General features: G+C 41.1%; 1 protein-coding gene across 4 annotated transcripts in view; it reads left to right on the top strand.

The window, feature by feature from the left end:
• Positions 1-16178, top strand: part of PPP2R2C (protein phosphatase 2 regulatory subunit Bgamma) — a 196698-nt gene extending 180520 nt beyond the window's left edge. For all 4 annotated transcript variants that reach the window (XM_086463711.1, XM_086463714.1, XM_086463713.1 and 1 more), the window contains 3 exons: positions 578-747; positions 5414-5505; positions 15887-16178. In XM_086463711.1, coding sequence (XP_086319837.1) covers positions 578-747; positions 5414-5505; positions 15887-16178 — 554 coding nt within the window. The remainder of the gene's footprint in view (positions 1-577; positions 748-5413; positions 5506-15886) is intronic.
• The last annotated feature ends 296 nt before the right edge of the window (positions 16179-16474 follow it).

The following is a 16474-nucleotide window of genomic DNA, read 5'->3' as shown; positions in this document are numbered from 1 at the left end:
TGTCTATTTTCTGCTCACCTCTCAGGAAGAGGTAACTGCAATTTGCAATTGCTTTTCAAAATTCTCATGTTTAGTCTCAGATGCCTTCAGACATGACCAGTGTGTAGCCTGCAGACTGGCCAGCTGGTTCTGGCAACCAGGGCAGGCTTTGAGTACCCACTCTTCCCGGTGATGCCAAGACTGTTGTGAGACCACATGTACACCTTTCATGGGACAGGGACACCTGAATTTTGGTTATGTCAGGAAACAGGACGTGCAGACCCCAGAAAAAATGACCATGGATGAACTGCCTTGCTATAGGTAGCTATAGTCAACTAACTGGTGTATTTACATAATTTCCCAAAGTGATGCTTCGGGCCCATAGCTATAAGGTTAATTATTGTACTATTTAAAGCTTACAGTTTGTATTTTATATAGAGATAGAAGGATAAATTAAGTGCTGGGCATATCAATTCTATATCATGTGACTTAGTTTATTGAATTACATGTTTCACAAGAAATGCACAGTTCAGATCATACAACAGAGAATTTTTAAATAGAATTCTAATTTCTCTCTTGCTTTTTTTTCTTTGAACAGTTTATGAAGAACCAGAAGACCCCAGTAACAGATCATTTTTTTCAGAAATTATTTCTTCAGTGTCAGATGTTAAATTCAGTCACAGTGGTAGATACATGCTAACAAGAGATTACCTCACTGTCAAGGTTTGGGATCTGAACATGGAAACAAAGCCTGTGGAAACATACCAGGTAGGTATCTCCTACGTTTTGAAATGCAACAATATAAAAGCATCTCACTGTTCAAAATCTGAATGTTTTCCTAAACCCTCATTGCTTGGCCTGAGAAGCAGCTTGCTAGCTAAGAGAGCCGCTAATCAAGATGGTTAAAATCCTCACAGTGGCATCCTCTTAGTTGGAAAAGGGCAATTTCAGCATTCGTAAGGCCTGGGGAGTCAGGGTAACACTCACTGTGGATTGGGCTCTTGAAAGAAACAATCCTTCTAACAAGGGAAATCATTTCACTTTGGCATCTGTTTTTAAATGATGTATTTCACTATTAACATTTAAAAGAAACTCAGGAAAGGATTTTGTGTGTTGTTTAGCATTCTGCTCCCACTGGGACTGCTGAGAGTTTACACCTTTGTCATTTCAGAACTTGTTTTTAAAACTTCATCTATGCATTTCTCCCTCGTGCCTAGTTTTAGAAGCAATCAGTGTTAAACCCTAACATCACCACTGACACAGCAGTTTGTGAATGCCAGACAGATGCATCTGGTTGCCTGAATTCAGTGCAATATTATCCAGACAAAATGCCAGTGGCTCCAGCCAGCGCTGAGTTTGTACTCTGACATCTGTTCTGTTTGGCAATAGAGGGCTGAGCTTACATTTTTTTGACTCTGCCTTGGAGAAGAAAAATATGTCTGTGACACAGAAGCTGCTTGTTATGGAAATGCAGTGAGAAAAAACTGTTAAGCTACCTACAGGAGAGTATGCAAAGTAGCAAAAATGTCATTCATTTGACTCATAGTGCTTACTTAGAGACAGCGTTGGAACAATCCTTTGCTTTCTGTGTCTATATAATGGCAGGTGGGGTACAGTAGTTCACAGTAACTATGATTAAGACCAGTTTTAAAATAACATGTAATGAGAGTTTGGTAGTGTATCTTGTCAAAACAACCAAAATTTTACTTCAATAATATTGGAGGTATTTATTAGCTAGTATTTAGTAGATGAAGTGGGCCCCAGTGTTTTCTGATGCACCAGTTACATTTTGGTGGATACTCTTCAGTGTGTCTCCTATTAGTACTGGGAAGTCTGAGCCTGTATACCTTTAAAACTACAGAACTGGGTTTGCTCTGAAAGTGGCAGTACTTGTAATGCTAAATGTGTTAGAAATGTTGATATGCTGTGAAAATGGAGTGGGAGGGTACGGGCGAGACTGTCTTTTATATAACAGAATCATATCTTAGATTTTGGGAACTTAGGTATTTTATACTTATGGTAATGGAGTAGACAACCTTGTCCTTGGAGAGGAATAGCTGGTCAAGCCAACCGAAAGACACCTACTTTTATCTCCTTATGTAGGTAGCTGTGAAACAAGCTGGCCACCTTCAAATCAGTCACACCCAAGAGTGGGGCCAAATAAAAAGTTCTATTTCTCCATGCTGAGATGGGAAAAATAAATATAATGCAACATTTTCAGTACTGATTATTGCAATCAGAAGCTTACATAAAAAAAAAAAAAAAAAAAAGACCCGCAACAACAAACCCCTTGCAAATATAACAGTGTTCTTGCTGCCTTACTTTAACCTATTGATTGCCTTCCATTTTCAAATACTTATCCAGTGCCGTGTTATGAGAATGCAGATGCATTGCTGAGTGTTGCAGCAGACTAAAGAAGAATCTAAAACACAGGGGCCTTTAGGAAGCCAATAGCATAAGACTCCACACCGTCAAACTGCTCTGGGCAAGCTTTCATAATTTTCAACTGCAGAGAGTAGAGAATTCTGTTAAGAAAAAGTGGTTTAAATTACTCTTTGGAATATTTCTCTTAGAGGTATCTTTCTCTCACATACATGTCTCATACAAACTTGGAAATCTCTCAAGGAGATTTTTGTGGTGGATCACCCAAAGGCAACAAATAAACCTAACATTTTCAGTTATTTTCAGAATTACAGTGACATGTATATCATTAAAAGATTAAAAGATATTAATTAAAAGATTGAGTTTCTTATTTCATCCACTGCATGGTAGCCACTTAGATATTGTCTAGCTGCGAGACTCATGAAGGTCACATCAGGAGATTTCCCCACAGGGTTGTAAGAAAGAGTGAAGTCTGTAACTGTATCGCTTCATTATCAGGTTACAATTTTAGTATCACAAAAAGAAGTCGAATTCCTCATGCAAGTTCCTTTTCTTATCAGTGCTGTGGCTAAAAGAATGCTATTGCATAGAGCAGCTGCTGCAGCCTTACTGAAACATGTCATCTGCTGACAGTGATTCAATATGATTTTCTCCTGTTTATGCTTCTTATACAAGAAAAAAAAGGCCGAGTATGGTGCACTGGACAGCACTAAAAGAACAATACAGTGGAATGGCAGTGCTTGAATGTTGTAAGGCAGCCATGCCTAACAGGATACTCTTCTGGTGCTGCCAGGTGAATTACCCCAGCAGAACCATACCAGCAGCAACCAGAGGTGAACACATTCATAGCTGATAATAGGTTGATCCACTTTTGGCAGGGTCTGTTGCATAGGGATTTGGACTAATCTGTCACTTAACAGTGCAGTTCGTGATTGTGAGTATTCAGTCCCAGTGACATAGTTCCCTGCATAGTCATGTTGCTGTGTTAGTCTTGAGCACAGAATTACTAGATATTTCCATGAAGGCCTGACCTAAAACAGTGCAGTGAAGAAAAGGAGAATGCCTTTTGTAATTAGGAATGAATTTGGTTTGGATTCAAGTAGTATTCACATGTGGTAAAAACAATATGTAACAGAAGGCAAATCTGATTTTACCCTCAATTGGTAGTGGCAGATGAACATGCAAACGAGGTGAAAATTAAGTTTCTTCCAGTTAGTTTTTCATAGTCACTCTGAGGGTCTGAATGTGGTCAAATGGGGTAATCAAAGGGTGCACGTGAAGAGCGAGCTGGTTGTCCAAGGCAGTAGTGCAAGTCTGCAGCATCACTCATGAAAAAGGAGCTGAGACCTTGAAGAGATCAGTAAAAAATCTGAGAGAGGAACTGCAGATTGCTTTTTGACAGAGTTGATAGAAAGGCACAGCTCCAAGCTGTGGAGTTGGACACACTTCGCAAGGGTGTATACATGACAGTGGTCATGACAGATGGCTGCTGGAAATGGTAACAAGAGGAAGACCTAGAAATGACAGTCAATGAGGCAAGTGTGATCTGCTTCCTTCTCCTGCCTTACCCAACCTTTCTATTTCTTCCAAGTGTTAGGAGCTCACAAAGATGATAAAGAACTCCAGTTCTGTAACGTATTGCACTGCTAACATAAAAAAGCTTTAAGTAGAGAGAAAATGAACGGTTTTAATTGCAGAGGGTGCAAGAAACTGCACCAGTACTAAAAGTGTTCAGACCTGTTACTCACCATGAGGGCAAATGCACTTAATTGTGAAATGTTTTATCTGTATCTACCATTTGCCTATTATTTGCTGTATAAGATATTATCTGTTGAAATGCAGCCCAGTGTTCACTCATCTATTAATGAAAATTATTCCATAACTAAAATTTATAATTGTTAATAGCGTTATGTTACAAATATTCTTAGGATACTGTACAATTTGGATATTGAAAATGGGTTAGTTTAAAGAAGATATAAGTGAAAGGTCATTGTCCCTTTTCTGGTCTTGGTAGAAGTTATCTTACTAGAAGAAATGTTTATGCCCTCAGGCCAGAGGAGGATGCTGAGCATCCATGAGCAGGAACAGTCTCCCTAAACTTGCAAGAACCAGTATCTCTGTATGCCAGAGCTATATTATGCCCCTCTGCTATTGGATTGGTATGTGTGGTCCGAGAGGCCATTTACACATCTTTGTTTAGTGTTTCTACAACAACTGGAAGAAAACATTAGGAGTGAAAGTGCATTAGTAAATTCATCTAGGCGGGGATTTTCTAGCTCATTATTTCTTGCAGAATGAAACCAATCATCCAGAAGGAAAACTAATCAAATTCAGCAAAGGATTGAAACAGTTTGCATAAGATTTGTCTTTTTATGATAACCCTTGTTCAGTAGAGATGTGTGGCCCAGAGCAGGGGTCTTCTGCCACTTTTCAAATATGTGAGGATTTACGATGTTGTTTTTAAGTCTCAGCCAAAGAGATATCCTTGAACTAAATTAGTGTTCTAATTTGCAGCCTGTGAAACTGCAACCTTTTACTGTATTTGGCTTCTGAAATACCTTACCCAAATATATATAATACCATACACTACAGGGTCTTTTAATAGAGCAAAGTTCTTTCTGCCACAAGTGAGAGTCCGCTTATCTTGGAATATGACATTTTTGTTACTATTTAAATTAGATTTCTTGCACATTAATTAGCACATCTAGGGTATCAGCTGGTGAAATGTCTTTGGGAATTAGGCTAGCACTGAGAAAATCACCCAAGCAGGAAACAAATATGTTGAAGAGGGGTGGCCTGCAGCCTGCTGAGGGAGGTATGCTTCATGCCTTCCTGCAGCAATAATTCTGTAGCACCTGGTTAACTTGGCTGTGGAAAAGTACAGATAGCTTCTCTAGAGTTTAAACACAGTATCTTCTGCAAAGCTACCAATCTGTGCACCATATTTTGAAAGTGAACGTGGGAGATAAAGCAGAGAGAGTGGTGGGCTGCTGGTGGAGTTTGATATTTTGTTTTATTTCAAGAATAACAACAGTTATTTTCTTTGAAACAGGTCCATGATTACCTTAGGAGCAAGTTGTGTTCCCTCTATGAAAATGACTGCATCTTTGACAAGTTTGAATGTGCATGGAATGGATCAGACAGGTAATCCATCCTTATGTCCATCGCTGTTTTCATTTAGCAAAAGAGCTCCCCTATGATGGGGAAAAGTAAAGCGTTACGCATGGTTATTTTCCACATCAATTTACGTCTTCACGTACCAGTGTTCAGGTTGATAAAAGGTGTTTGGATATTGATGCAGTTGTGTCTCTGATCTCCTTAGACATGATGTATACCTTCTTAATTGTGGCTCATGCCTTAGGGGGAAAAAACCCCTTCAAATTCTGTCCGTTTTCACCAAAATAGGTAGATTGCAAAGGTTAAAAAGAATGCTGCTAACTCGCACAATCACACCAACACACTAAGGAATCTTGTGTGATCCTGTATTTACATGAGTTGCCTCAGAAATTCAGTTCGTTTACTGGAAACAGGGAGCGAGGAAAGGCAGTCACAGGCACAGATTCTCGGAAAACTGCTGCCAAGTGACAGCTTCTTCTGAAGTCTACCTCCATCAGAGCAGTCCTTTTCCCTATGCACTGAAGGAGGGGTCCTTGTTTTTATCTTGGACATAATATCTTGTTGAATTTTCATGACGAATATTGGCACAAGTCAGAGAGTCTGAGCAAGGATGCAGTTCTTTGGGGAGTAGGAATATTGTACAGGAAGAAGTGAGCAGCTGAGAAAACTGGGATAATAAAAATGGATGAAATCCAAGAGTACAATGCAAGGTGAGGATTTTAGTTAAAAGAAAAACCTTCATCTTATCAGTTGGAAACAACTCACTGGGACATTCATATGCTAGGTGACTGTGGAAGGGATTAGCAGTCTACAAAACGCATTTGAAAGAGAGCACAGGAGCCAGTTTTGAATGGCACACAATGACTCCTGGCTCAGCAGAGCTAGGAGCCAAGAGGCAAAAGTTTGGCACTTGCTGAGAGCCTGGAACTGTGCCTTCAGCTCACTTAGCCTCTCATTTGGGAAAGAGAAAAACGGTCCATCTCATTGTATTTGAAGCAGGCCTGCCTCCTGGACTGGGCAAGGACTATGAAACAGAGCGTGGGGCAGCTGTGAAAAAGGCAAATATGATCCTTGAATGGGAAGGGCTGGGATATCCAGCAGAGAAAGTAGTAGTGGTGACATCATGTTGGGGTCTTATTCAAAGACCTTTGGACTGCATTTACACATTTCTTGTCCCTCATCTCCAAGGTGGATGAACTGATTGGGCAAATGGACAGCTGCTCTAAAGAGAAGAGAGGGCAGGAGTGGTTTTGATCAGCTTAGCAAAAGAGGAGCCAAGATTATCTTGCTTCTAATAAGTATATCAAGCACGTATATTTAGGGAGGAAGAGGATCTATCCAAGATAAATGTGATTGATAATGACACAACAGCAAATAGATATTGATAATTATAGCCTGGAAATTAGAGGTAGTTCATACCTGTTCAGACAGTCACAGTGTAGAGCAGTCTTCCTGTCCTGAATAGTGGAGATGGAAGAAGACCATCTGTTTTGATGATGGTGCTCAGGAAATTTGTGAAAGCACAAATACATGAGACATTGGTTAAAACGGCAAGCGTCTGAACTTGGAAGTGCAGAACAAGGTCTCTTCCAGTCCTGTGTTCCACAAATGCAGATAAAGTGTAATGCTGTACACTGTGCAAGGGGCATCTTCTCTTTGCACTACTTTCAGTTCTTCTACCTGCCCAATGGAGAGATTCTGTCTTTACTAAGAAATAAAACTTTTACCTTGTATCATTTATTATGCAAAGGAAACTATATAATTCCATTATCTTTGTTGTCTGCATGTCAGGGCAATGGGTTTTCTGACAAGGATTAACTCAGTATTGAGTATCCCCTGTGATACAGACCACTGGCCATTTAAAATGACATAGGTGGACCACTCTGGGCAAAATACTTCCCAGACTGCTATGACTGCAGCTTGGGCACCGGCTGTCCTGGAAATGTCTTTGATACGGTCAGAAAGTGAGAATGACCCACAGAAGTTTTAGGAAAAGATCCAGGTTTTAAGGTTTTTCTCTGAGCCGCCCAAACCTGTGCATGAATGGATGTTTTAGCAGGGTAACTCAGTAGACTGGTTACTACTTGAGTTTGGTCCTACTAGAAATACCAAAATTAAAGCATTTTAATGGACAGAGTTGATCACTGCCTAAATCTGGCACAGAACAGTGCAATCGAATCATTGAGATATTGTGAAACTTCAACAAAGATTCAGGGCTTTTCAGGTCCTTTCAAACCATTTTGCTTATCCTTGATGGGAATTCCCAGTGTATTGTACAGGATGGACAGTCACTTTTTCCCAGGGCTGGAGTCTTTCTCCTGTAGTCAAATGAAGTGTTGCCATCCTCATTACTGTGATAAGACCACTCTCTGGATAGTTGCCTGGTAATAATAGAAATATTATTCATTATCAGGATTTAAAGTGAGCATAATATTTTCATTCCTACTTGACAGATCAGAAGGATCAATGCAGTGAGTAATTATTAAGTGAGAACATGAGATTGTGAGGGCTTCATTTATTGTACTGCCCAGACACTGAGGCGTTGTTAGTCGTGCACAATTACCAAATCCATCACTAAACACAATACACCACTCTTGATTGTAAGAAACTGTTGAGTAGAGTAGCTGGCAACGTTTGACAAAAGGTAAATGTTCTCTTTAATTTAGTTGTTTCTTTTTAAGTGTCAAATGTATCAGCACTGATTTTCATCTTTTGATGAACATTCACACTTCTGAGGTTCTTGCTTCTGTGTATGACAAGTATTGTATTGTTCTGCTATACAGTGCAAGGATTTTTTTTGGTGGATCATAATTTAAATCATATTTGGGTATCAGTAACTCTTAAAAACGGTTCATTTGAATACTAAGATCATTTAATTTGATCCTTTTGGTATGTATTTTTTAAAAGAGGACTACTGCTAAAAGTAAGCAATACCTATTAATGATAGTACTTCCAAGAGATGCTGTAGTACAGTATTTATATTATTAATACATATACATAACATGCAGCTCTAAACATGTTATTTTTATCTTTTGCAGACTGTAGAGGTATAATGACAATTTAAACCAACAGGATTGTTCAGTTAAAAATGAAAGCATGCTTATTATTTAGGTGAAAATACTTCCTATTAATTTTTGTCATTACTAAGGAGTTAATTTAGGCTGTGATAGAACCTGATGCTGAGGCTGTTTACAAAAGAAATCAATGTACGAGAGCTCTGATTAGAACGTGATTGATGCTCAGTTACTCCAATGAGCAGGAACTAATACAATCAGACAGAGCCGATCTCATTTGCTGAAGGGCACATTAATCACTATGTACTTTGGCAACAGTGGTCAGGGGAGGGAGTCAAGCAGGGGTCTTACACTAATTCAACCAGATGAGCACATATTATCTGTAGTTGAGTATATTACACTAAAATCATGCCGTCTTTATTGCATATACATCATTACATGACTACATAGGATATGTAAGCTCTATTTATACAGCGATTTAATTTAGTTCTTCCATTCACTTCCAAAGTCAAGTCTTTTAATAATGACCCTCAAGACACTGTTTTCTTCCCACTGGCAACCAAACTCATTTTGTTATTTCAGTTTTACCTCAAAAATTAGCACTTTTGCAGCTGTTCATGAGTTAAAGAAGACAGTGAAAGAAAAAAGTAATGTAGTAATTCTACGATGGTAGATACGATAGTAAGTGAATACCGTAATTACTATTCTTTTTTTTTTAAGATTTCAAATGACTGGGTGCATGGGAACCCTTCCAGAGAGACTTCTGAATACCATCATGATAAGTGATATGCTGTAAGCAGATGAGTGAAGTCACATACAACTGTTCAGTCAGTCCTTTCCTACTGAAGTGTCATTCATTCCACTGAATATCCGTCAGCCTTCACTCTAATCAGGCAGAATTGGCAGGTCCCAGTGGATGAGATGTTAACAGTCTATTCCTGTCTGGCAGCACGCTCCATGCTGGAGAGCTAGATGACATCATTTTGTTCTCAAGGCTCGGCATGTCAAATATTAGCTTGGAAGGACTTGGGGATCCCCTGTTCTTATTCCCAGTCTTATCCCAGCCAGCTGTACCAGAGCGCCACAACCCTGAATCTGGTGTCTCAAGCTTTTGCATGAGCATACTCCCCAGGAGATGTAAAGAAGTTCCATCTTTGTGATGGGGAGTCAGTCGCTTCACACAGTGCAGTGTAAAGGAAAATTCTCCAATATGCCAGCAGTCCCCCGCTGCTTGCAACAGTGCTTCTTCCTTTCCCTTTGCTGTAATAAATCTCATTTTTCATCCCTATGAAAAATGTTTTTGAAGACTTTTCCTGGAACCGATCCTTTCTTCTCATAAGGTCAGCTTGTCACGAAACCCGAGCTGGTGGACCTTGCATGTCAATCCCAGGGCACTGTAGGTGTGCTGTTCTGCACTGGTACACCTGGTAGTGAAATCTTGCCAATTTAGAGGCTGGAAAAAAAACCAGGCCCTTTCCATGCTGGATGCCTTGAGGGTCTCCTTTGCAGAGATTTAAAAGTCTGTCTGGAGGCAGGCTCTGGTGGAAGCTGCCCTCTCAGTCTCCTCCACTCACGCCTGCTTGGATGTGATGTCTTGCCTCTCTTGCCTAGGGAATGATGTTCTGCTGCCTCTTTTGCAGTGAGGGGCAGGTTAGCTGGGCTGTTTTAGTTTGGCTATCATCCTTTAGCCTGGTGTGTGCCAGTCCTTGAAGACCTGCCCAGCTTTAGTCCTGTTGCACAATCCCGTGGTTTCCATGGTCTCCTGAGCAACAGTGAAGGAGGGGAACTATGATGTAAGCTGAATTTCTCCGGACAAGAGAAATCTGCAGGTGAATAAAAATTTCTGTGCATCTAGGAAGACTAATTTGAGCCAGAGTTAGCACAAAAATTACTATAAAAGTCTTTTAAAAAAACCCCAACAATAAAACCAACACAAAACAATGGAAGGCAGCTGAATGGAGGAATTTTGATAAAAACTTGCGTGCAAGGATGGCCGCAACGTGGATGACATTTAAGAGGTTGGCTCACAATAAAGAAATCTGAACAAAGTATAGGAATAACAGATATGAGAAAGACAGAGAAACGGCAATTCTTGGTGACTGACATGTTTGATGAAATCTCAATGCCTTAAAAATACTGTGGAAGATCTCATTGCAGTTTAGTACAAATGATGAAACCTATTCAGATGCCACTGCGGTTGGTGAAGCAGGGAATTTATTGACCTTCCAACAGAAGTAGAACTTGTTAAAGGGGAAACCATGTACCGAAGCATTTGATTTAACAGAGTCATTACCAAAACCAAAATATTGAGAGCCAAATGTTTTAAAGTATTAAGATGATTAAGGATGCTGAAGCCATCAATAGTTGATAGGGTGCTTCTGTAGACCCTAAAACTCTGGCCCTAAATTAAACATCAGTGGTACAACTACCAGTGTCATGTAAAAGAAAATTGTCATCCATAGGTAAACATTTGCTGGTTTAGCTTTATGTATTCTTCTTACAATGCAAGCAGGGAGAACTTTTCGTCTCAGATCCTTTGCTCCAGACAATTTTACAGATTGGAAATTGACTTTTTAAAGAAGTACCTTAACTGAAATATTGCTGGTTACCACATCAGCGTGGCATAGGGTTAAGAAACCTGAACCGAGTGGATACAGTACAGAGGGAGCAGTTAATGTTCTGCTAATTTCAAAGCAACCTCTCCTGCTCAAATGGGCTTTAGTTCCTGGGAATTTGCTGGAAGGTCGTCAAGGTCAGTGTTGTAATTGCCCAGCTGAAAAGCAGATTGCACATGTGGTTGCATGCAAACCCCGTTTTTGCAGTCCTTGGCAAGAATAAAAATTCCTGCAAAACAACCAACCAGAAGCGCTTTTCCTTCTTTGCATCCCGTGGTAAGCTGGTATATGACCAGCCCAGCCCTGCAGATCTCCCAGCATCCTGACATCTCTGGTGCCACAACCTGCACTACCAAATTCCCACCAGATTCAAGAGCACAGGAACCAGTCATTTATATGTGATAAGAGGGGAGACCTGCCCACCAGCTTATTTCTCCAGCCTTCAGCCCAAAGGAGAAGGCAAAGATGGAAGCCCCTAAACCCTTGACAGCTGAGCAAGTTGTCTGTGAGAGTAAGCAAGACTGGAGGTAGTGGGAGGTAATAAAGAAAGGGTGAGCAGTGAGACCTCCAAAAGTAAAATGAAGAGATGAGAGGGGAAAAAATGAACAGAGAAAGAGAAATGACAAAGTGAAGCAAAAGAGGTAGGACAGAGCAGGGAACAGAGGATGGGGCTAAGGAGGATATTTCACTGACAGGAGAAAGAGAAGCAGATAAGGTGTTTTTTTAAAAACTGTAGAGCAGGACAGAGGGAAATGGAAAAAAGGGAGGTGAGAAGAAAGAGAAAGGGAAAGCAAAACCTACCTGGAAAGTGTGGTAAAGACCAGAGTCAGAATTGGAGGAGAAGAAAGAGAAGAATAGAATGGCAACTAGGGAGGGAGTAAGAAGAAAAGTCAATTAATAGAAGTAGGATTGGTCTGCACTGGAGTTTTCTCCTTCCTCTTTTACTGTCTTTAAGAATACATTTGTCCTGCTTGTAAAGCAAAATAAAAATGTTTAAGGCTTTGGGCCATAGCAATCTTGCGTGAAGACTGAAGTTTGGCAGTGAGATGCCTCAGATTGCATTGTTAATAAGCAAGAATGCCCCAGTGTCAGTGCAGGCTGGACGAATTAGTAGTTTTTGTGTTGTCCCTCAGAACATGGACACCTGAAGAAACCCTCAGACCTCGCTTGGAGCAGCTCTAAAAGATGGAGCAGGGGGTACTCCGTGTGCTCTGCAGAGCAGCACCGTGCAGGAAGGAAAACATGTTTCCTCGTGGGGCAGCGCAGAGGGTTAGCACGGGGTTGTGCATTTGAGGCCCTGCAGATACGGGGTGTTGCCTCTCCTGCCAGAGCACTGTCTAGGCTGCTGATGCGTGAAATGTAGGCACCAGTAGCCATGTTGCTGCCATTGGGGGTATTTTCCTGCTTTTTTTGCCTTTTCAAAATTTCTTTTTTTTTAATCATGCTGCCTGTAGCTGTAGTGCTTTGAGGTGGGTACAGTCTAGCAGCAGCTTTGCTCCAGCCTGAGCTATCAGTATGCTGCTCCTCTGAGTGCACTGGAGTGTGTTCTGCGTCCTAAATACCCCTGCACAGCTGAGAAGATGGTGCCTCAGACCATGTGTAGCACAACTTGTAAACCTGCTTTCTAAATAAAATTAAAGGTAGTTAGGCAGAGCTTTCACAGGCTGCTCCCTTACACCCCTGCAAATTAGTGTGGGGTGTTTTGGGTGAGGGACTTTGTTCGGTTTCTTGAACCAGGCTCATTTGCAAGGGTTTTGTGCAAGCACTTGTCATAACGCTGCTGTGCAGAGCAGAGTGTGGAAATACAGAACAGATTCCTCCTATACTCAGCTACAATTTTTATTCTAATATATATATTTTTATATATATATAAAATTCTCCTTATCACATACATTCCATTATTGTACATTATATTTTCCTGAACAGGAATAAATTGCAGTCTTACATCTAGTTCTTACTCTCTTTTATTGTTATTTTAAGCAGCAGGTAAGGTTATAATCTGCCTGTGTTTGTGACCTTGAACAAGAATGGGCACTTTCTCATTTACATAATGCTATTTTTTACTGAGCCATTAAACTGCAGAAAAACAGGGCCAGCATGAAAAGTAGTCATCTACATATGTTAAAAAAAATAACTGCAGTAAATCCAACTGAAGAAAGCAGACTTTTAAAAATATGTGAGAGTTCAAGAAATTAAAAAGCAAATGGACTGTAAAGGCAGTTTTACTGCAAGCAGAGCCTTCTAAAATAGATTCTTGACAAACACCTCTCTGTGCACTCGGTGCACTGGTACTGTGCCTGCATGGAGCCTGCTCCCCTGATGGTTCCTGCCTTCCTCGGGGGGATGCTCCTCATTCCCCTGGAAACCACAGCTCTGCAGCCCATGGCACAGGGTGCCCCAGCATTCTGAACCTGTTTCAAAATTTTGCCTGGAGGAAAAAAGACACAGTACTGTGCTGGGCTGTTTGCATCACAAATTGTGTATGTTAGCACTGAGATATGAAATAACCTCAACTTTTTCACGTCGTGAATAACCATTACAGCAGGAGCCGTAACGACAAGACATGGTGATTCGGAAGGAGTGAAACATTAGATTTACTGCTGTTGATTCAATTTCTGAAATGGGCACTAATCTTGATCAATAGGCTTTCTGCAGCTTCTGGGATATGTTTTATCAAGCTGTCACACTGACTCTCTTGGTTTTTTTAGCCTGTGAGCTTGTTAATTTGTGCCTTACTGAGCAGGGTTGTGCCAGGGTGAGGAAGGTAAGGGAAACCTCACTGCAGACAGCCCAAGGGCGGGTACTGCTTCTGGAGAGCAGCGAGGCAGCTCCCTGCCAGGGCTGGCTGCAGCCACGTATGGACAAGTGCCTCTATCACCCATCCCCAAACTCAGCAGCAGAGCAGCGGTGCAGCCAGCCGTGCCCTGCCTGCAGACCTGAGGAAAGCAGCCTCTCAACAGGGTGAAGGCTGTAGGTGAGCTGTTGCTGAGGGCAGTGCTTGCTGTGTCTCTGTGCTACGCCTGTCTGCTTTGCAGCACGTTCCTTTAGCACTCTGGGAGCTGCAAAAAGCTCAGTGTGGAATCAGCTGTCATCAAACTCCAGTATGCCATCAGCAAACATGGAAGCAGGGTGGAGCTGGCAGCCCTGCTAGTGATTCACAGCGTACAAATCCAGCTCACCTGCCCTAGTTACCCTACAGCGGCTCTGAAGCGAGCGGAGCTGCTGTCTGTCAGCAGCTGTGGTACAAAAGCAGTTCGCTGCCCAGCTCCCATTCATGTGTTTTTCAGTATATTATTCATTTGTATTGCAGTAGCTCCTAATGGCCCCAAATGAGATCAAGGCAACACAGGCTGGAGGCTGTGCACATAGTGTAAGACAGCTCCTGAATCCAGGACCATCTAATCGAATCAGCTAGTGAGCATCTGTACAGTGGAGAGTATAGTTTATGCCCTTGAATTCTGCCATGGTTACATATGCTGTGTTCTCCTGGACAGTATGCTGCTCCACACAGGTTCCACCCAAGTGGGAAACAACAGCAAAGTGCTAGAGCAGCTGTCATTTGAGATGGAGGTTAGTTTATTAAATGCAAAGCACACGAAATATGCTCTGTTGAGCTGTACTAGAAAGGCAAATAGTTCCTGATTGCCTGAGTCCTAGAACTGTACAGCTTTTCCTGTGGAGATCTGACTGACTGAGGTGGATTCCCCTTCCAGAATGGAAATTCAGGAAAAAACACCCTATTTGGGGTTGAGACAGGAGAATAGAGTATGGCCCTGGCTTTGCATATGGAAAAAGTTCACAGGGGATGAGCTTTCAAACAAGGCTCTGAAACCCATGATTATGCTAATCCAATAACCTGCGGGCCATAGACGAAATCCTGAATTCATTAAAGTTAGTGACAAAATATTCTCCCCTAGGGACTGGGGGAATGAAGCAACTGGCAATCCATTATTTCAAACTACAAGCTGATTAATGGGCTAATTTTTATACAGATCAAGGTATGTTTTCTGTCCCTTTCTCTCAGACTCAGAAATATATCCTGACTTGAAGCTTCATTCAGACTTCATACAAGAGATGACAGAATCCTGTTCATCAATGTGTTTATTTCTAAGAAGTTTTGTAGATACAAATTTTAATGGTGTCTATGGCCTCAGATGGGTAAAGGGTTTATTCTGGAAAGAATTTACTTGTGCAAAGTCAGTGTGATTTTTCCAGAACCTTTCAAAACCTGTTTCTTCAAAATACTCATTAAAATATATAATTATGTACTAAATCTTTACTGTTGTATCAAAAGGTTTGAAATACTTGGAAATTTTTTTTTTAAGACTGTGTCTGGAATCATGGTAAACCTTGGTTGTCACAAAAGGTAAAGCTCTGGAGAAAGAAAAAAGCCTGAAATGTATGATCCTTAAACACTTGCGAAAAGCTGGAAGGTAATTAAAAATAACTATTAAAACATAGTACTTTTACTGTCTTAGGAAGTCAGTCTCATGATGTCAGGGTCCTGACATTTGTGCATGCTGCAGGATGTGAATTTTGGAGTAACTGTAATTTTCACTGCGTGCTATAGTAGGGAAGGGGAAGACATTGGTAGAAGAAAACCATTCACTCTGGGAAGTACTGGGAAAAATCCTTTTCTATATTCTTTCCCAGCTGAAACCAGAAGACATCTTATCCTAAGGTTAAAGCTTAGCTCTCCTGATCCAGTCATATTAGTAGACTTCCCACAAGCTGCTGTTTAACTGTCTTTGTTTTCTGTCTCTTTCTTTCTCTCTACAGTGTAATAATGACAGGTGCATATAACAACTTTTTTCGAATGTTTGACCGAAATACCAAACGGGATGTTACCTTGGAGGCATCCCGAGAGAGCAGCAAACCACGAGCTATTCTTAAGCCCCGGAGAGTCTGCGTTGGAGGCAAACGGAGGAAAGATGACATCAGTGTTGACAGTTTGGACTTTACTAAGAAGATCTTGCACACAGCGTGGCACCCAACTGAGAACATCATTGCTATAGCAGCGACAAACAATCTGTACATATTTCAGGATAAAGTGAACTCAGAAATGCACTAGAATTATCAATATCCCTCTATATTTACAAACCAACCTCTTGAGAGTTGTAGAAGGATGTGATCTTCACAAAAATTGTGGCTTCTGTGGTGGGATTTGTAGGTTGCATCCTTTCATCCCTCAGCCTGTATCATTATTGGTGGCAAGCCAACTATTTTCCATCACTGCAACTGTATGAGTAAAAGGCACGACTGCAAATCCAGTACTGTGGTCTGTATCGGTTCCTTTAAACAAACAGGGGTATTTATTCACTTTGGGAGCGTTCCTGAGGAGGGCTGAGACTCCTCAACTCCTGTCAG

The sequence above is a fragment of the Leptosomus discolor genome, chromosome 4 (assembly GCF_034619465.1).
Source record: "Leptosomus discolor isolate bLepDis1 chromosome 4, bLepDis1.hap2, whole genome shotgun sequence".
Classification (NCBI taxonomy): Eukaryota; Metazoa; Chordata; class Aves; order Leptosomiformes; family Leptosomidae; genus Leptosomus; species Leptosomus discolor.
Note: the sequence above shows the minus strand (reverse complement) of the source record. Positions and strands in the feature narration are given on the sequence as shown.